The following is a 21,528-nucleotide window of genomic DNA, read 5'->3' on the forward strand; positions in this document are numbered from 1 at the left end:
TGGTGCTGGTATGACCGGTGGTGGCGTGTTGTGGCCCATGACCCCGGATCCCTACAAAATCAAGTTTAGTAAAGATTTGAAATTAGGTTGATACAAACGACAAGTCTTAACTAAATTGAAGCACCTGAGGTGGAGGTGGTGGAGCATGTAATCCCCACTGAGGCATCGGCGGCTGAAACTGAGGGAAAACAAATGGCTGCTGTTGTGCCTGCTGTGGAAACCAAGACTGTTGCAAATATAATATATTAGTTATAGAACCAATATCGAGCGTGTTGAGAATAAATAAGACACTCACGTTCATTGCTTGTTGCGCCTGTGTGTTGTAAGCAGCCATGTACTCTGATTGCTGTTGGAGAAATGCCATTTGTTGTTGCCGCAGCTCTTCACGAAACTTTTCTTGCTGCTCCCTCATAGCTTCCTCCATGCTAGATACAAAGCGGCGACTACGGCTGCTACTACCACAGCCCGCCTGCGACGAAGAGCCGCCACGAGAACGCAACTCCGTCGAATCGATAACACCGGTAAACATAGAATATCTTGAAAAACAAGAAAATTAGCTATTCGGTCGTAGTTCCAACATTATTGAAAACAATTCACAAGTTCATACCGTCCATGCGCCTTGCCTCCAAGTGAATGCACAACTTCATGCGCCTTGCCATGAGCCGAGTCACAAAAGCGAGTATACTCACATCTGTGTGTTCATGTAACGACTCTTCAGAGGCTTTTAGTAGTTTAAAAAATCTGGAAACCTCTGGTGTGGCAGGATCCTCGGAGCTTAGGTTGAATTCTGGACGTAGCGAATCTAGCATCTCATGCATCGCATCATCGCCAGCCCAATCATTGTTCTCCTCCTCTTCTACATTCCGGTTGGGTACTACCTCACCATGATGTTCCCACACCTCATATCCGGGCATAAATCCAAATTGACAAAGATCTAGGCTAACTCTTTCCTTATTAAGAAATATACTATTTTCGTGCCGCCTACAAGGGCATCTGACAATGCCGGTTAAGGACAAGGCGAATACGTGGTCCACAAAATCTTTGGTCTTGGCTACCCACTCATCAGAATGACGTCCATTCCTACTCCAGCCATTGTACATCCATGCACGGTCTTCAGCCATGCCTGAGACTGTTAAACCGAACCATATCGTGAAACCATTATTCAATTTCATCAAGTGTATCGGTCCTATATGTATAGGCAAGGATAGATTCTAAACCACAGCAAGCTACCAGGACCCACAATAATTTTGGCAGCATAACCTCGCTGCCACTAAACAATATAAGAATGAACCACATATAACACATATAACACATATACCACATATGCCTTTACTAAACCAAATATACCACATATAAAATATGTCTCGAACTAAACAATAATACTAATCACACGCACTAATCAACAAACACATATACCACTAATACATTCCACATATACCACATATGCCTTCCCTAAACATATAACACATATACAAACGCACTAATCAATAATATTAATCAAACGCACAAATCAACAAACACAATTACAAAAATATATTAATTTCGGTGGCAATTAAATAAAAGGCCGCCGAAAATACAAAATAAAATACGCAAAATAAAATACCTTAATGAAGGCGAGGTTGACGGGAGCCAAGGTCGATGGAACGGGGCACAACGCGGCTGGTGGGGCGTCGAGCTTGGTGGCGGCACGTCGGCGGCACGGGCGAGCGGCGCTGCGGGTGCGTCGGGCGTGACGTGGTGGGCCGGGGGGGGGGGGCGCTGCGGGGGCGTGGGGCGGCGCAGCGGGCCGTGGGCTGCGCTGCGGGGGCGGCGCGACAGGCTGCACGACGGGGTGGCGTTGTTGGGCGGCGCTGCCGGGGCGGCGCGGCGAGGTGCGGCGTGGCGGGGGCGGCGCGGTTGGGCGGTGCTGCGGGGGCGGCGCGGCGGGGCGAGGTGCGGCGAGGCGAGGGGCGGCGCGAGCGACGGCGAGCGGCGGCGTGTTGAGAGAGAAGAGAGAAGAGAGAAGAAACAGAACAGAGAAGGAGCCGACAGTTTTTAAAAACCTAATTTTCGGCGGCCAGGGATCAGGCCGCCGAAAATAGGCTTATTTTCGGCGGCTGTGTCAGTGGCCGCCGAAAATAGGCCTATTTTCGGTGGCTGTGTCAGACCGCCGAAAATAAGGTGGTATTTTCGGCGGCCCACCTCCGGCCGCCGAAAATAAGGTGGGCCGCCGAAAATGTTGCATAGTGTTGTTGTGGATGGGCGCGATTAAGGTCAAGGCTCAGTCCACTTAAGGGACACGATCTCGCCTCGCCCGTGCCCAGCCTCGGGCAAAGGCAGCCGACCCCGGAGGATTCACGTCTCGCCCGTGGGCCCCCTCAAGCAACGGACACACCTTCGGCTCGCCCGAGGCCCAGTCTTCGCAGAGAAGCAACCTTGGCCAGATCTCCACGCCAACCGACCATATCGCAGGAGCATTTAATGCAAGGATCACCCGATACCTTATCCTGACGCGCGCTCTTCAGTCGATAGAGCCGAAGTGACCGCAGTCACTTCGCCGCTCCACTAACCGACCTGACAAGAAAACAGCGCCGCCTGCGTCACTCCGACTGCTGTGCCACTCGACAGAGTGAGGCTGACAGCAGCTAAGTCCAGCCTCGGGCGCCATAGGAAGCTCCGCCTCGCCCGACCCCAGGGCTCGGGCTCAACCTCGACGATGGACGACGAACTCCGCCTCGCCCGACCCCAGGGCTCGGACACGGCCTCGGCCTCGGAAGACGGTCTCCGCCTCGCCCGACCCCAGGGCTCGGGCTCAACCTCGATGCTGGACGACGGACTCCGCCTCGCCCGACACAGGGCTCGGACTCAGCCTCAGCCTCGGAAGACGGTCTCCGCCTCGCCCGACCCAGGGCTCGGACTCAACCTCGACCTCGGAAGACGGACTCCGCCTCGCCCGACCCCAGGGCTCGGACTCAGCCTCGACCTCGGAAGACGGACACGACCTCGACCTCGGAGGAGCCGCCACCTCGCCCAAACTCGGGTCCGGACCGGCCACGTCGCCAGGGGGGCCATCATTACCCTACCCCTAGCTAGCTCAGGCTACGGGGAACAAGACCGGCGTCCCATCTGGCTCGCCCCAGTAAACAAATAATGATGGCGCTCCGCGTGCTCCATGACGACGGCGGCTCTCAGCCCCTTACGGAAGCAAGGAGACGTCAGCAAGGATTCGACAGCCCCGACAGCTGTCCTTCCGCAGGGCTCCAGCTCTCCTCCGACGGCCACGCCATCACATGAACAGGGTGCCAAAACCTCTCCGACTGCCACGACGGCATGTACTTAGGGCTCTAGCTCCTCTCTGCTAGACACGTTAGCACACTGCTACACCCCCTATTGTACACCTGGACTCTCTCCTTACGCCTATAAATGGAAGGTCCAGGGCTCTCGTATGAGAAGGTTGGCCGCGCGGGAGAACGGGCCGGCGCATAAGGCTCTCGCTCTCTCCCACGCGAACACTTGTAACCCCCTACTGCAAGCGCATCCATCCGCCCTGGGCGCAGGACAACACGAAGGCCGCGGGTTCCCCTTTACTGTTCTCCCCTTTTGTGTCCCGTCTCGCGCCGACCCATCTGGGTTGGGACACGCAGCGACAATTTTCTCGTCTGTCTAGGGAGCCCCGGGGTCGAAACGCCGACAGTATGTAAAAGATGGTGTTACATCGGGTATCTACAGAATTTTTTCCGTTGTAGATGGCTTTAAAGAGCTCTTCTGGTCGCGTCGTGTTCGAGAAGAAATAAAACATCAGGCAGTTGGATACAGGTGTGGCACATGCGTAAGCCTGAACACGGGACAGAAGCCCTCAGAATCAGCTTATAATAATATATAGAAATCCATTTCTATTCCAAGCTTCAAATATATAGCTCCACACTAAAGCATCATCATGTACATTGAGTCTATGGCTGTAACAGCTAGCTAGTAATAGTCACCGGCAATTAGTACAGTAGCGAACATATAAGCACTGCTGCACGAGCTACAAGCGGTGGTGGGCGCAGGGGGCACTGCCGTCGTCGAAGTTCTGGTAGTAGCTATGCAGGTCATACCCGAACCTCACCGCGGTTCGCCTCGGCCGCGCTGCGCGTCTTCTCCAAGAGCGACTCAACCTCGACAGCAGCCGCTTCACCGCCGCAGCTGGCCGGCGGCCGCCGCTCCTGGCGTGGACGAGCCTCCCGCCCAAGCCGCTGCCCCCGGTGTACGGGCCTAGCAGAGACACCGCCGCCATGATCGTTCACTCAGTCGGTTCTCACAGGTCACGGACGCTCTTTGCCACTAACCAACTAGCTAGCTAGATGCTCTGTCTGCTTCGAGCTGGAGTAGGTAGGTGAGGTCTATCTGTGAATCTGTGTGCTGCAGCTGTAGCTTCTGAAGATACTGTGCAAAACGAAGCCTCCCATGCGCAGCTTTATAAGCTCGGATGCTGGGAGCATTCCGACACGCGTCGACCGAAGACGCCACTCGGACCCACCAGCAGCACGCACTCACGTACATGGTGACGAGGCAATCCACTACGGCGATCGTTCGAAAGGTCCAAGCAGCTTCATTTCATGCATGCTTTTGTAAGCCGCCGTCATGCTCGTGCAGTCGAAAGAATCAAAGAAAGACAACCGTCGACCACCAACAATGGAAGCATGTGTACTTGCTTTAGTGACGACGACCTCGATCGCCAGCTAGATTGCTAGCTAGAGGGATGAGAGAGGTCGGCCATGGCAACCGGCGACACGGCGGCACCTGAGCTGCTTCCTGCCCGTCCATAGCCGAACTGCCGATAAGGTCGGCGGCTTCCTGCCCGTCCTGCCGCTGGATCATGCCACGTGCACAATGTGTTTGTGTTGCCTGTTGCGTGGCCGACCTAATCGACATGCATGCGGCAGAGGTTGACGGGGATGTTCGTTCTGCAGAACTCTCGGAACCCCGTCACATCGAGACTAGGAACCTAGTAGAGTGTATTGCTGACGCTGAATCATAATAATAACAACTGGTTATATTAATAACCTAGAGTATTATTGGAAAGAGCACTCCAAGCCACTCACCAAATTGGATAATTAATAATAACTGGTTATTACTATTTATTTTTGGATAACCTTATCCTTGTACTGAAGATGACTAAAGCTTAGGACGTGGATATTTCTTTTACAGCTGGAACATGCATGTATGCTCTTCTGATATCTCCAAAAAAGAAGAGAAAAGATGTCGTCGAGCTGAGTCATCATCAATGAATTTCCACATCCTAAGGAAAGGGAAATGGAATACTAGTCCTAGTAGTGTTATGCTAGAGTGAAAATCTACAGAAAAGGCGGAGAGCCTTTTTTAGGGAATATTGCGAAGCTTCTATTTTGGAAATATCACGAAAATGTATGGTCAGTAAAATGGCGGTCGTGGAATGGCAGTGTATATGAAGGGGGCTGAGGTAGTACAAATCATCCAAGTCATCATGGTATCAGGATGAGTCATGAGTCACTTGACATGTGTTTGGTTTCGGAACGACGTGGATCCGGTCGAAGTCGACCCATTTTTCTGGATTGGGTCAGATCCGTTCCTTATTTGGTTTAAGTGACAGGTTAAACCTATTATCTTGTTTGATTACAGGGTTAAACTGGGTTGGAGTTGTACCATCTCTTGTTTGTTTCGCGATGAGGGATGAACTGAATATGGTCTCCTTCCTGGTCATATTACCACATTCAGGATGGTATCTTCAATTCATTCAATTCAATAAGATGACAACAATCAAAATAAATGAAACCGACACTATTTTAATATTTGAGAAATCCATAAGCATAAGATATACATAAATTAAAGCCAATATTAACCAAGTCATAAATTTTTAGTGATGAGGTCTCATTGTTACATTTCAGCCATAATTAAAGGAACCTCCCAACAACATCAAGATGCATTTCAGTGAATTTGTAACATTTGCCATGACTAGCAGGCTTGTCTAGGCAATAACGAGCACAGACATTTACCTGTTCGACGACAGCACTAGCAAGGCTCGCGGGTTGTGCCTACTGGAGAACACACCAGCATCAGAGGGCAGGCCAGCGAGTGACTGTCGGTGGGAGGCGCAACAAGCCGGTGGGGGAGTCTGACGGCGCTGACGGAGGGCAGACCAGTGAGGGACTGACGACAGGAGGTAGGCGGGGGATGAACGTCGGATGGTAGGTCGGCGGGGGTCCCTCGTCCCAGCTTGCCGGCCGTGGCAACGTGCCCGTGTGCCAATGTTTTAAATGTCCGACTAAGGGCCTTAGCGGTGAGCTTTTTATAAGTTATAAAGGCTATAGCCGTGAGCTAAACCATTTAGCCGTTTAAAAAAAGCATGATATAACTTTATAGATAGTTTAAATGTTCAATATTTAAATCTGATAGTTCAAACTAGTAGTTCAAATGTTCAATAATAAATCAACATACATGCAAATTCAATGACACATATAAAAGGCATTGAATCATTATCTGAAGTGTCCCGATCCTTTGGGACTCAAATGTGATACAATTACTAGTCCCAGGAGGCTAGTAACCACATTCATTACTTCAAATAGTTACAGAGTCTGAATAATGTTATTACAATACCGGGGGATACAGGCTCGAAAGTGAGCCGAAAAACATAAAGCGCAGTGGAAGATAAAATAGCCCAGGCCACAGGCAGAACTGGGCGAAGACACAGCCCCATCAATCAAGCATAGCAGAAAAGAAGTCTTCAGCTGCTGAAAAACATAAATAAATCTGGGTGAATACACTAGGTATTCCGCAAGCCCACCCGGCTCCCGTAAAGAGAAAGTGACCTATATGGTACATGCTTATTATGGTGGAGTTGAAGTCACTCATACTTTTTCAGAGAAAGGCAGTATTCGTTGTTTATGGTTTTCCCAAGACAATAGGAGTAACACTTGCTTGACCACCACTGAGCTTCCCGCTCCTGTGGTACCACTTTCTTTTCAGACATACACACACATTTCCCTGTTCCAGGTTGTAGTAGAAACACTAATTGTCATACCATTCTAGACTCGTCCATACCAGTGGACACGGACTATTCGAATAGGTTTAGACTCTGCGCAGAGGGGTACACTTTACCCACTAGTCCGGCTCTGCGATCTCATGGCCAATGAGACCCGAATCCGAAACTCTTTCCTTCCTTGTACGTCCGAACCTTAACGGTTATACCGGAAGGAGTCAGGCCACCGCCATGTCCAAACCGGACAAAACATTCCCCCTCCTTATCCTCCCGGTGCTACCCGAGCCTTCATAACCCTGGGGTTGGACCGTACGAGTTTAGATCGAGTGGCTGCCCACACAGCCTCGAGTGGGTGTACTTTTTGTGAGTACAAGTAATGAAAGATGACAAACCGGTCCTTATACGAGAGGACGATCCTTCTGCTCACGCCTAAACCAGCTGAGCCAACACCTTAGGCCCTCCCCTAAACCAGGGAGTCCCTGATCATCCTACTCACCAGGTGATGAGGGTGAGTACCCTTCATCGCACACTTTTGGAAAACATTCCACTTGTACCCTTTTCACTTGCCCCATATCTTTTAATCAAAATAATAGTTAATGCGGGCTCTCTCATGCTCACCATGCAATTCGATTCCCATCCCATAATCCAGGCTTAGGCAGTGGTAGAGAGAAATAGGTAAATAATGCATCAAGGGAAGGATGGACTTGCCTTCGTCGAAGCTTTCCTGCCACAAGAGGTTAATCTCGGAGGGGTCGGGTTCTTGCCCTTCTTCCGGAGCTAAGAGTTCCGTAGGATCGGATCCCTCTTCCACTAATTAAACACATATAATAACAATACATCAAACATAGTGACCTTTGAGGGGTGTGCAAATTTTTATACTTTATTATTTTTGTGCCCTAATAATTTATTTAGACAATTTTTGGTGCATAAAATATTAGCATCTAAATATATATGTGAAAATGGGAAAAAGAAAAGGGAAAAGAAAAAGAGAAAGAATTTTCGAGCCAACTGGGCCGGGGGGGGATTTTGGCCCAAAAGGCGCCAGCGCGAGCGGGCGGGCGTGCTTTTGGCCCACTTGGCCCAGCCGCGCGGGGAGACGGCGGGGGAACGGCACTGCGGCGCGGGCCCGCACGCCAGAGAGGGGGGGGGGGGAGCGAACGACGTTAACGGCACGGAGGGGGGCGAGGGCTCGACCGGGGCCGGTCGGCGGCGAGCCCCGCGGCGGTTCTCCGCCGTCGGTCCGGTTTTGCGGTGGGGAAGCGGTGGCGGAGCATGGGCGGTTGATGGGGGTCACGGGGGTGGGGCGAATTTCACCTGCGGGGGCCTATGGCGGCCGGTCCGCGGCACGGTGGCGGGTGCCCGCGGCGGTGATGCCGCCGGTGAGGTTTCCGGCCACAATAGAGTGGGGGAAGTGGCGTGTCGTGACCGTGAGAGTGTGGCGGAGCTCTTGGCATCACTTAATTGAACGAAAGATCGCTAGAGAGGGAGAGGGGATCTCACCGGAGCGGTGAAGGGAGCACGACAGCGCTAGCTTGAACGGCTCGAGGAGGAGGGCAGTGGGGGTGGCCGGAGCTGTGTGGCGAATACGGGGCTCAGGCGGGTCCTTTTATAGGCGCTCGGGGGAGGGAGGGGGTTGGGGGAGACGACGAGCACCGGCGAGCTTGCCATGATGGTGGGAATGGTGCTAACGCCGATGCGATGGCTCGGGCAGGCTGGGGGGTGAGGGGTCGGCTCAAGCACAGTGGTGGGGTTGTCGCGGAGGCTGGCGAGCATTAATGGCGAGGCGACGAGGCGAGGGGGCGCTCGGCGGCGGACGCGCCGGTGAGGGATGGGCGAGGGGGATGGAACTGACGAGTGGGCCCTGGCTGCCAGCGAGAGGAAGCTGCGCGAGAGGGAGGGGGTGAGGCGCTGACGGGCGGGGCCCGGGTGTCAGCGGGAGGGAGCCGCGCGCGGGTTGGGCCGCCTGGGCCGGGGAGAGAGGGGGAGGAAGTGCGGGCGCGCGCGGGTTGGGCTAGAATTCGGCCTAGCCGTGGGAGGGGGAAGCTTTTCCTTTTCTTTTTCTTTTTCTAATTCTAATCCCTTTCTTCTCCTTTTTTCTATTTTTGTTTCTTTTTATTCTTTTTCTTTGGAGACCAAAAATATTTTCTAAGTGATCTTGAGTGAGAAACATAGTCTATGTGAGGTGCTCTAATTATTTCAAGTGCACATAAGAAGGGGTTCTAAGGGTAGGGTTAAGGGGGAAAGGTAAAATAGGGGGGAGGAATTAGGAGGTTAGGGTTTCAAACCTTGGGTGGGATTTTGGGATGTTACAAACCTACCCCACTTAAAGGAATCTCGCCCTCGAGATTTAGACTGGATTTGAGAAAAGATAAGGGTATTCCCTCCTCAAGGAGTCCTCACTCTCCCAGGTAGCTTCCTCTTCTCCTTCTCTGCTCCACTGAACTTTACAGAGCTTTACTTCTGAGGTGCGGGTCTTTCTGACTGCTGAATCAAGAATCTTCACTGGTTTTTCACGGTACTGAAGGTCTTTCTGAATCTGTACTGTCTCTTCTTCGAGGTGACTTTCTGGTGCTTGCAGGCATTTGCGGAGCTGGGATACGTGAAACACATTGTGGATGTCGGACATGGATTCTGGTAATTCCAGACGGTATGCTGCGTGTCCTACCCTGCCAATGATGGGATAGGGACCTACGAAACGTGGGGCTAGCTTCCCTTTTACTTGGAACTTCCTGACACCACGCATTGGAGAAACCTTGAGGTAGACGAAGTCTCCTTCCTCAAATCGGAGTTCCCTCCGCCTGTTGTCTGCATAACTCTTCTGTCGACTCTGAGCTTCGAGTAACCTTCTGCGGATCAGTGCAACTTTCTCTTTCGCCTCTTTGACAAAGGCAGGTCCTTCTAGTGCTTTTCCCCCCACGTTGGACCACATGAGAGGGGTTTGGCATTTCCATCCATACAGTGCTTCGAATGGCGACATCTTGATGCTGGCCTAATAGCTATTGTTGTATGAGAACTCTGCGTAGGGTAGACTGGATTCCCAACTTCTATCAAAAGCTAGCACACATGCTCTTAACAGATCTTCAAGGACTTTGTTGACTCTTTCTGTCTGCCCATCTGTCTGAGGGTGATAAGCGGTACTGAAATCTAGCTTGGTGCCCATAGCTTTCTGAAGGCTTGTCCAGAATTTGGATGTGAACTGGGTTCCCCTGTCTCACACTATCTTCCTTGGGATGCCATGGAGTCTGACTATCTCCTTGAGATAAATCCGGGCAAGGGTGGCTCCTCCAAAGGTAGTTTTCACTGGGATGAAATGGACTACCTTGGTGAGGCGATCTATTATTACCCAGATGGAATCATTCCCTTTTTGCATCCGAGGCAGTCCGGTTACGAAGTCCATGCCTATTTCTTCCCACTTCCATTCAGGTATTGGAAGGGGTTGTAATAGGCCTGCAGGTTTTTGGTGTTCGGCCTTCGTCCGTTGGCAGATGTCACATCGGGCCACATACTGAGCTATTTCTTTCTTCATCCCTTTCCACCAGTATCTGGTTTTGAGGTCCAGGTACATCTTGGTAGTTCCTGGGTGGATGGAGTAGGCCGAGTCGTGAGCTTCCTTGAGTAGGACTTCTCGGGCCTCCCCTTTTGGTACACACAGACGGTGCTTGAACCAAAGGACTCCTTGGTCATCTGCCCTGAGGTCCGGGAGTTGTTCCTTGTGGGATTTCTCCACAAGTTTTGCTGTCTCTGAGTCTAGACGTTGAGCTTTGCATATGAGGTCTTCCAGCACTGGTTTGACTTCGAGACTATCGTTGTTTCCCAAACATGCATTTAGTTGCGCTGATTCTTTCTTCCAATCTTCTAAAAAGTTGGTTCCTTTTATTCCGAATGGTTTTCGACTGAGGGCGTCGGCTACCACGTTGTCCTTCCCGGGGTGATAGTGAATTTCTAGGTCGTAATCCTTGATCAGCTCTAACCATCTTCGCTGATGGAGGTTGAGATCTGGTTGAGTGATTATATACTTCAGACTCTTGTGATCGGTGAAAATGTGGCATTTGTTTCCGATTAGGTAATGCCTCCATATCTTCAAGGCATGCACTATGGCTGCCAATTCCAAATCATGGGTGGGGTAATTCTATTCGTGCGGCTTGAGTAGGCGTGATGTGTAAGCAATGACTTTCTCGTTTTGCATTAGCACACACCCTAAGCCTTGCCTCGAGGCATCACAGAAGACGACAAAATCTTGATGAATATCTGGCAGTGATAGAACGAGTGCTGTTGTGAGTTTCTCCTTTATGACCTGGAAACGCCCTTCACATTTTGGGGTCCACACAAATTTATGGTCTTTCTTGAGAAGTTCTGTCATCGGTCTTGCTATGCTGGAGAATCCTTTGATGAAGCCGCGGTAATACCCTGCCATTCCTAGGAAGCTTCGAACTTCACTGACGTTGGTTGGCTGCCTCCATTTTGATACTGCTTCCACCTTGGAAGGGTCCACTTCTATCCCTTCTGCGGTTAAGATATGCCCAAGGAAGGCTATCTTTTCCAACCAAAATTCACATTTACTGAGTTTAGCATAAAGTTGGTGTGCTCTGAGTTTTCCGAGGACGATCCAAAGGTGACGCTTATGGTCTTCGTGGTTCTTGGAGTAGATAAGGATGTCGTCAATGAAGACTACGACAAACTTATCTAGCTCTTCCATAAACACTTTATTCATGAGGTTCATGAAAAAGGCGGGTGCGTTTGTCAGTCCGAACGGCATCACTGTGAATTCATATTGCCCGTACCGGGTGACAAATGCAGTCTTTTGGATGTCTGCTTCCTTGATCCTCAATTGGTGGTAACCAGACCTTAGGTCTATCTTGGAGAAGTACTTGGCTCCTTGAAGCTGATCGAAGAGGTCGTCAATCCGAGGAAGTGGATACTTGTTCTTGATGGTAACTTCATTTAACGATCGGTAATCAATACACATTCTCATGCTTCCATCTTTCTTATAGACGAACAGGACTGGCGCTCCCCAAGGTGATGAGCTGGGACGAATGTATCCCTTTTGCTGAAGATCTGCGATTTGAAGCTTCAGTTCTGCTAACTCGATCGGAGCCATGCGGTATGGTCTCTTCGCGGTGGGTGCCGTTCCAGGGATCAGATCTATGTAGAACTCCACTTCTCTTTCTGGTGGAATTCCTGGCAATTCTTCTGGAAACACGTCCATGAATTCTTCTACAACTGATATACTTTCCGTTGCTAGATTGAACATCATTGGGTCACTGGCGGGTGGCTGTGCCTGACAAGAGACTAACTTTCCCTGCTGGTCGATGAGGAGGACTGTCTTGTCTGCGCAACTGATGATGCCTTTGTGTTTAGTTAGCCAATCCATCCCTAGGATCACATCAATTCCTTTGGATGGCAAGACGGTTAAGTCTGCTAGGAATACTACCCCACTTAAAAGGATTCTGACTTGGGAGCATTTGAGCTGGCATAGAAGGTCGGACCCTGGGGTTTGGGTGACCAAGGGAATCTCTAGAGGAGTAGAGGGAATGCCATACTTTTCCACAAAGCTAGTGGCTATGAAGGAGTGGGATGCTCCAGAATCGAAAAGTATGGTAGCGGGAGTAAATTCAACAAGGAACTCACCGAGTACTACTCCCGGAGCCTGCTGAGCTTCCTCGGCATCGACGTGATTTACTCGTGCCCTTCCTTGGTACGGAGCCTTGTTCTGCTGGCTGACGGCGGAGGGCGCCTTGGGGGCGGATGCCGAGGTATTCTTGGGGCCATTCACCGAGTTGGAGTAGGCGGGTCCTGGTGGCTTTAGCTGCGGACAATTGTTCTTGAAGTGACTGGGATCACCACAGTGCCAACATGCATTTGCCGGGGGTTGGTTGCTTGCCACTGAGGGGGAATGGAAAGAGCTCTGACTTTGCTGGCTGAATCGTGACGGAGTGGGTCCAGCTGGTCTACTGAAGTTTGGTCCCTTGGGTGGAAACCCAAATGATCGAGTCTTCTGGTGCCGGTCCTGCTGCTGTGCCCGGAGAACCTAGAACTTCCTTTTGAGATGCCCCTTTTCTTCCTCCTTTGCCTTTCAACTTGCATGGCCTTGTTGGAAAGGTGAGAGAAATTGAGGAAGTCTTGGCTAGCCAGAATTGTCTTGAGTTCTGGCCTGAGTCCCTTCAGGAAATGGGCCATCTTCTTGCCCTCGGTACTGACATCATCTGGCGTGTAGCGGGCTAACTCTGTGAACTTGTGTACATATTCGCTGACAGATCTTCCGTCTTGAGTCAATTCTCGGAACTCGTCCTCCTTAAGCTGTACAAGTCCTTAGGGCACATGGTGCTCCTGGAAAGCCGCTTCAAATTCCGCCCAGGTAGCATCTCTGATGGTGATGTTGAAGGTGTCCCACCAGGCTAAGTCCATCCCGGAAAGTTGGTGGGCAGCCAGCTGAACACGCTGATTTTCTGGGCAACCAATGGCTTCCAGTTTTCTTTTGATCGTGCACATCCAATCGTCTGCATCGAGGGGGTTGCTTGATTCGGCAAACGTGGGAGGTTTGAGTCTCAGGAAATCCCCCATTCTGTCTTGTGGTCTTCCACCATTCGGCCGTTGATTTTCCAGATTTCGAGTGAGGACCTCGATGAGTCAGGTTTGATTGGCTAGAACTTGGGCTAGGTCTAAGGGTAGTGGTGGAGGTGCGGGGAGGTGGGTTTCACTTTCCTCTCTAACGGCTTCCCCTTCAGCTCTCAGGGGAAACCCTGCTCCAATCCCGGAGGCGGTAGGCGTGGTTTTATCCGAAGCCATCTGCCAGGGAAGAGAGTCACTATTATGCACATGCAAATTGTTTTCAACCAAGTTATGTTATTCATTACACCATCACATTACAAGCATAAGACTACTACAGGTGGGACTACACGAGAGCGTTCCCCGAGGTACTAACGAACTCCTTCTCTAAGGTGTCCCCAAATGCCTTGAGAAGATCATCAAGGCTTGCTAGGGATATATCCTCGTCGTCGGACCAATCATCTATTCTAGGGGGGAGGTAGGGCTAGAGGGGCCTTCTTCTTCTTCTCTGTTTGGCATCCTTGGTTGGTGGTCTTCTTCTGGATTTTCTTTTTGGGGGCGAGCTTCTTTAGCTTCTTGTCATAGTCCATCTTCAAGGTTCGATAGGCCTCACGGGTGTTGGCTTCCTCGCCTTCTGCTATGTCGAGACTCTCCTGGAGAGATGCCTTCTCTTGCTTAAGCTCTTTGACTTGCTGCTCTAGGCTTTCCACTCGAGAGTTTAGGTGGGTGCAGTGGGAGGAGAGCTCATCGTAGTGGTTGTCGAGGGTGTGGAGGTATCCGGCCATGTAGACGATAGTGGGGTCATCTTCTGTGGGATCTCCTTCTGACAGAGCCTGGAGTCTTTTCCTCCAGGTGGGGGTGTTTTTGTTGCTAGGTGGGAAATATCGGAGGGGGGTCTCAGAGATCTCTCGGCTATAGTTTTGGCACAGTTGTTTGAGGGCTTTTCGAGCAACGCTCTAGCAAGTGTCTGGGAAGCGGTGCCCGATGAAGGTAATTTGGAAGGGAGGGTGGTTTGGGTAGTTCCGGCTTTCTCCCAAGTAGACCGCCATAGAGCACTTTTCTATTCCATTTTCACGGTACTCCTTCCAGACATATTCGGGCTTCTTGCGGATCCCCATGCGTAGCGCGCAACTCCGAAGAAGGTGAGGAAAGCCTTCCTCCTCTGAGCAATAGGATGTCCTAATCACCCAGGGGTTTTCCATCTGGTAGACGAAAAGAGAGGTCTATTAATATCGGGGAAAAGGGGAAAGAGTGTTTCTTGGGGGGTAAGAGGTGTTTTCTTGTTAAGGCAACTTTTAAGGTCAGGGTTGTGGTCTACGGCCAGTCCTATAGGTTCTGATACCACCTGAAGCGTCCCGATCCTTTGGGACTCAAATGTGATATAATTACTAGTCCCAGGAGGCTAGTAACCACATTCATTACTTCAAATAGTTACAGAGTCTGAATAATGTTATTACAATACCGGGGGATACAAGCTCGAAAGTGAGCCGAAAAACATAAAGCGCAGTGGAAGATAAAATAGCCCAGGCCACAGGCAGAACTGGGTGAAGACACAACCCCATCAATCAAGCATAGCAGAAAAGAAGTCTTCAGCTGCTGAAAAACATAAATAAATCTGGGTGAATACACTAGGTATTCCGCAAGCCCACCCGGCTCCCGTAAAGAGAAAGTGACCTATATGGTACATGCTTATTATGGTGGAGTTGAAGTCACTCATACTTTTTCAGAGAAAGGCAGTATTCGTTGTTTATGGTTTTCCCAAGACAATAGGAGTAACACTTGCTTGACCACCACTGAGCTTCCCGCTCCCGTGGTACCACTTTCTTTTCAGACATACACACACATTTCCCTGTTCCCGGTTGTAGTAGAAACACTAATTGTCATACCATTCCAGACTCGTTCATACCAGTGGACACGGACTATTCGAATAGGTTTATACTCTGCGCAGAGGGGTACACTTTACCCACTAGTCCGGCTCTGCGATCTCATGGCCAATGAGACCCGAATCCGAAACTCTTTCCTTCCTTGTACGTCCAAACCTTAACGGTTATACCGGAAGGAGTCAGGCCACTGCCATGTCCAAACCGGACAAAACATTCCCCCTCCTTATCCTCCCGGTGCTACCCCAGCCTTCATAACCCTGGGGTTGGACCGTACGAGTTTAGATCGAGTGGCTGCTCACACAGCCTCGAGTGGTTGTACTTTTTGTGAGTACAGGTAATGAAAGATGACAAACCGGTCCTTATACGAGAGGACGATCCTTCTGCTCATGCCTAAACCAGCTGAGCCAACACCTTAGGCCCTCCCCTAAACCAGGGAGTCCCTGATCATCCTACTCACCAGGTGATGAGGGTGAGTACCCTTCATCGCACACTTTTGGAAAACATTCCACTTGTACCCTTTTCACTTGCCCCATATCTTTTAATCAAAGTAATAGTTAATGCGGGCTCTCTCATGCTCACCATGCAATTCGATTCCCATCCCATAATCCAGGCTTAGGCAGTGGTAGAGAGAAATAGGTAAATAATGCATCAAGGGAAGGATGAACTTGCCTTCGTCGAAGCTTTCCTGGCATAAGAGGTTAATCTCGGACGGGTCGGGTTCTTGCCCTTCTTCTGGAGCTAAGAGTTCCGGAGGATCGGATCCCTCTTCCGCTAATTAAACATAGATAATAACAATACATCAAACATAGTGACCTTTGTGGGGTGTGCAAATTTTTATACTTTATTTTTTTTGTGCCCTAATAATTTATTTAGACAATTTTTGGTGCATAAAATATTAGCATCTAAATATATATGTGAAAATGGGAAAAGAAAAAGAGAAAGAATTTTCCAGCCAACTGGGCCGGGGGGGATTTTGGCCCAAAAGGCGCCAGCGCGAGCGGGCGGGCGTGCTTTCGGCCCACTTGGCCCAGCCGCGCGGGGCGACGGCGGGGGAACGGCGCTGCGGTGCGGGCCCGCACGCCAGAGAGAGGGGGGAGGGAACGGCGTTAACGGCACGGAGGGGGGTGAGGGCTCGACCAGGGCCGGTCGGCGGCGAGCCCCGCGGCGGTTCTCCGCCGTCGGTCCAGTTTTGCGGTGGGGAAGCGGTGGCGGAGCATGGGCGGTTGATAGGGGTCACGGGGGTGGGGCGAATTTCGCCTGCGGGGGCCTATGGCGGCCGGTCCGCGGCACGGTGGCGGGTGCCCGCGGCGGTGATGCCGCCGGTGAGGTTTCCGGCCACAATAGAGTGGGGGAAGTGGCGTGTCGTGACCGTGAGAGTATGGCGGAGCTCTTGGCATAACTTAATTGAACGGAAGATCGCTAGAGAGGGAGAGGGGAGCTCATCGGAGCGGTGAAGGGAGCACGGCGGCGCTAGCTTGAACGGCTCGGGGAGGAGGGCAGTGGGGGTGGCCGGAGCTGTGTGGCGAATACGGGGCTCGGGCGGGTCCTTTTATAGGCGCTCGGGGGAGGGAGGGGGATGGGGGAGACGGCGAGCACCGGCGAGCTCGCCATGATGGCGGGAATGGTGCTAACGCCGATGCGATGGCTCGGGCAGGCTGGGGGGTGAGGGGTCGGCTCAAGCACAGTGGCGGGGTTGTCGCGGAGGCTGGCGAGCATTAATGGCGAGGCGACGAGGCGAGGGGGCGCTCGGCGGCGGACGCGCCGGTGAGGGATGGGCGAGGGGGATGGAACTGACGAGTGGGCCCTGGCTGCCAGCGAGAGGAAGCTGCGCGAGAGGGAGGGGGTGAGGCGCTGATGGGCGGGGCCCGGGTGTCAGCGGGAGGGAGCCGCGCGCGGGTTGGGCCGCCTGGGCCGGGGAGAGAGGGGGAGGAAGTGTGGGCGCGTGCGGGTTGGGCTGGAATTCGGCCTAGCCGTGGGAGGGGGGGAAGCTTTTCTTTTTCTTTTTCTAATTCTAATCCCTTTCTTCTCCTTTTTCTATTTTTGTTTCTTTTTGATTCTTTTTCTTTGGAGACCAAAAATATTTTCTAAGTGATCTTGAGTGAGAAACATAGTCTATGTGAGGTGCTCTAATTATTTCAAGTGTATGCACATGAGAAGGGGTTCTAAGGGTAGGGTTAAGGGGGAAAGGTAAAATAAGGGGGGGGGGGAATTAGGAGGTTAGGGTTTCAAACCTTGGGTGGGATTTTGGGATGTTACATTATCTAACAAACTCATAAACAATAAGTTAAAGGGCCTACCCATAACTTGTTTTTGGGTCTCAATGCTTCAAAGGTTCGACCAGTAAAAGGAGTGCAGGTTTAGCAACTAAATCGAGCTAATTTTGTGTATTTAGCGGGCTAAATATGACTATTAGCGGCTAATTTTGATCAGCGCTAAATAATGCATCTCTTAGCTCCAGATCTCCTGAAAGGCTATAACCGGCTAAATAGCTGCTATTAGCTGGCTTTTGAAAACCTTGCTCTGTGCTGGTCTCGAGTGGATAAAGCATGGGTGACAGAAGGCTGGAGAGCAAGTGGGTCGAAATAGTTCGCTTGTTTTTGAGGAATCCGTAGAACCCACATTTTCAAGAAGTATTTCGATCCAGAACCAACATAATCCACGAGACTTTTGAACCAAACATGGATTGTTGTGGGTTAAATCCTTTCCAACCCGCATCATCACGCTAACCAAACACACGTGTGAGGTTTCGCCTTACCCGATGAGTGAGGTTTCGCCTTACTCGATGCCAGTTTGCCTTTACTTTTTGTCTTGATATCAGTAGCTCCATTTAACTTTCAAGCGTCTAAAAAAACTCTCTTCCGCATCTACAACTTTTCAGTTAATGACTTCTTTATTCAAGATCATCTATAATATTAAATATACAATACAATATTTAAAAAAATTGTAGTTGAAAAATAGTATCGGTTGTATAGTGACAACTATTATATAGCTTAACCGGTATAGAAGCTCGATGGAACCTTAAGATATTGAGTTCAAATCCAGTAATCTAGCAGTGTTATAATTGATAGTGATAAATTTTTTGATAAAAATAACTCTTTAAATGATGATTTAGAGAATATCTTTAACATAGACTCTAGAAAATTTCATAAAGATGCCGATCAAGTAATCCTGGCTAACTATATGAAGCTTTTTGAGAAATTATGTAGGCTTATAAGGTCACACACAATAAACTTCTACTTTCTAGTACTTGCATACTTAATTAGTTTGTTCTATATCAAATTATCCTAAATTTTACCAAATTTATATACACGAGTATTTGCATTACAGAAATATATTTCACAATTCCATTCAATATACTTATTTTCTATTAGGATTGGTGCCTCATTTAGTGGAGGACGGATTATCTATCTTGCAATATCCAGATGATATTATCCTGTTTTTGGAGCATGACTTGGAGAAAGCCAAGAATATGAAATTACTTCTCCTGTCTTTTGAGCAAGTCTCAGGGTTAAAAATTAACTATCACAAAAGCGAGATTTTTTGCTTTGGTCAGGCCTCCGATGTTAAGGATCAATATCAATTGTTGTTTGCATGCAGAAATGGGGACTATCTGTTTAAATATTTACGGATACCAATGTATTATCGGAAGTTAAACAATAGTGATTGGAAAATAGTAGAGGCAAAATTCGAAAAGAAGCTCAGCAGATGGAAAGGGAAGCTTATGTCTGTTGGAGGCAGATTAGTCCTAATAAATTCAGTGCTTACCAGTTTAGTTATGTTTATGATATCTTTCTTCGAGATACCCAGAGGGGTTCTCGAGAGAATAGACTGCTTTCGGTCTAGGTTCTTTTGGCAAGGAGGGAATCATAAGAAGAAGTACAGACTTGCCAAATGGAACATCCTATGCCAACCTAAGGATCAAGGAGGGTTAGGAATTCAGAACATAGAAGTTCAAAATAAATGCTTGCTAAGCAAATGGCTTTTTAAGCTTATTAATGAGGATGGGATGTGGCAACAATTGGTGCGTAACAAATATCTTAAGAGATATCCGTTGTGGAATGTGAAACTTAAACATGGTGATTCACATTTTTGGTCGGGGTTAATGAAAGTAAATGATACCTTCCTTAACCTAGGAAATTTCATTATTAAAAATGGGGAACAAATAAGGTTCTGGCAGGACATTTGGATGGGTACTCAATCCTTTATGATTTGTTACCCGTCTCTTTATCATATTGTAAGACATAAAAGTGCCACGGTTGCTACAGTTTTGGCTACAGTACCTTTAAATGTATCATTCCGTAGGGTGCTTGTCGGTCAAAACCTCACTTTGTGGTATAATTTAGTGGCAAGTATATTACATGTTCAGTTGAGTGTCGATAGGGATATTTTTAAATGGAGTTTAACTAATTCTGGGCAGTTTACAGTTCAATCTATGTATATGAGTCTTATTAATAATGGGAATGTTTTTAACCATAAGGAAATATGGAAACTTAAACTGCCACTTAAGATTAAAATCTTTATGTGGTACTTATTAAAAGGAGTAGTGCTGACGAAAGATAATTTAGCAAAATGCAACTGGCAAGGTAGCAGTAAGTGTGGCTTCTGTAATTTGGATGAAACCAATCAGCATTTATTTATTGACTGTCATGTTGCTCACTTTATGTAGCGGTTGATATCAATCTGTTTTGGTTTACCAGGACCTAGATCTGTTAAACATTTCTTTGGGAACTGGTTGATGGGGGTGGATTTAAATACTAAGAATCTCATTATTACAGGTGTCTCAGCATTGTGTTGGGCTATCTGGATAAGTAGAAATGACTTAGTATTTAATAGAGCACAAATGTTTACTTATTTGCAGGTTCTATTCAGAGGAACTCATTGGCTCAGACTTTGGACGCAGCTGCAAAGAAGTGACGATTCAGCGAATCTGTTAAGAAGAGCTTGTCGACATCTGGAGACGATGGCCATGCACTTTTTTGCTTATCGGGGTTGGAGGTTTTCTAATAGGATTACATTGTATTGATCGTTTTCCTTTTTAAGTGAGTGTTGAATCGGTGAGGAGTAAGGGAGAGTTTAAGTCTTTTAGGCTAAATGTTTTTGCCTTATTATGCGAGTACTTGGAGTTGTTATTTGGTGTCTGACTTTGGCCCTACCCTCGAAAGAGGCGAAAGCCGGATTTTGTTCCATTATCTAAAAAAATACTTATTTTCTATAAACTTGGTGAATCTTATAATAGTTTAACTTAGAGCAACTTTAAATGTGAATCTTATAATAGTTTAACTTAGAGCAACTTTAAATGCATTACGTAATACTTATTGGAATTTGGCCTCTTTAGCCCACTTATGGGTGGTCCAATTCATATAAGAAATCCAAGGTGCTGTGTAGGGATAGCATCAGGGACTTTAGTCGTACATTACTTATCCAGGTAAGAGATAACCAATTTAAACGTGAGGGTGTGCACTACTCTTCACATGTGACACACAAAGGGCTGTGGAGACTGGTATGAACTGACACACGCGCTCACTCGCATTTCAGGTTTTTCACGAAATTAACGCGTGGCTTGTGACTTGCGATGATGAATGATCGCGTCGTGACATGTTCTAAATAGCAGTTTATTTTTTGTCTTTTATTTATTTGGTTATCAAGTACCACACCTAGCTAGACTGCCATGTCAATCGAGAGTAATTAGGCGCGCACTGCGTGAACTCCGTGCGGTTGTACTTAGAGAGATTTGAGAGGACGGTTACTGGAATTTAGTAGATCGAATCTGGAACAATTGCGGCGACTCTTCTATAAAGGGGAGATGTCCTTTAGACGAAAGGCATACAACAATCAACCTACTCGTCTTCTCATTCTGAACTTTATGTGTTACCGCTTCTCTACTCTATCGTCCCTGCGTCTGCCATGCAACAAATCAAGGAAGACCAGTGTATTCGAACCAACACAGATATTTTGACGACCTGCACGGGCGTTGAGAAATTAGGTTTCTGGGAAGTGCACCACGCACGTATGTTCATGTTCTTCAAATCCAGTTGTGGGAAGCACTATAAGTAGATATGCAATTTCTGTTTATCATGACACAGATCTTTTGCATAGATCTATTGTTCATTTGTCTTCTGTTCA

At 48.9% G+C, this 21,528-nt stretch overlaps 1 protein-coding gene across 1 annotated transcript; it reads right to left on the bottom strand.

Annotated features, from left to right (window-relative positions):
• Window positions 1–3,849: 3,849 nt before the first annotated feature.
• Window positions 3,850–4,410, bottom strand: LOC100278716 (uncharacterized). Its single transcript, NM_001328336.1, has one exon. It carries the CDS (start codon window positions 4,253–4,255, stop codon window positions 4,007–4,009), a length of 249 nt encoding a protein of 82 aa, NP_001315265.1. The 5' UTR covers window positions 4,256–4,410; the 3' UTR covers window positions 3,850–4,006.
• Between the last annotated feature and the right edge of the window lie 17,118 nt (window positions 4,411–21,528).

Source organism: Zea mays, chromosome 5, assembly GCF_902167145.1.
Source record: "Zea mays cultivar B73 chromosome 5, Zm-B73-REFERENCE-NAM-5.0, whole genome shotgun sequence".
NCBI classification, from domain to species: Eukaryota; Viridiplantae; Streptophyta; class Magnoliopsida; order Poales; family Poaceae; genus Zea; species Zea mays.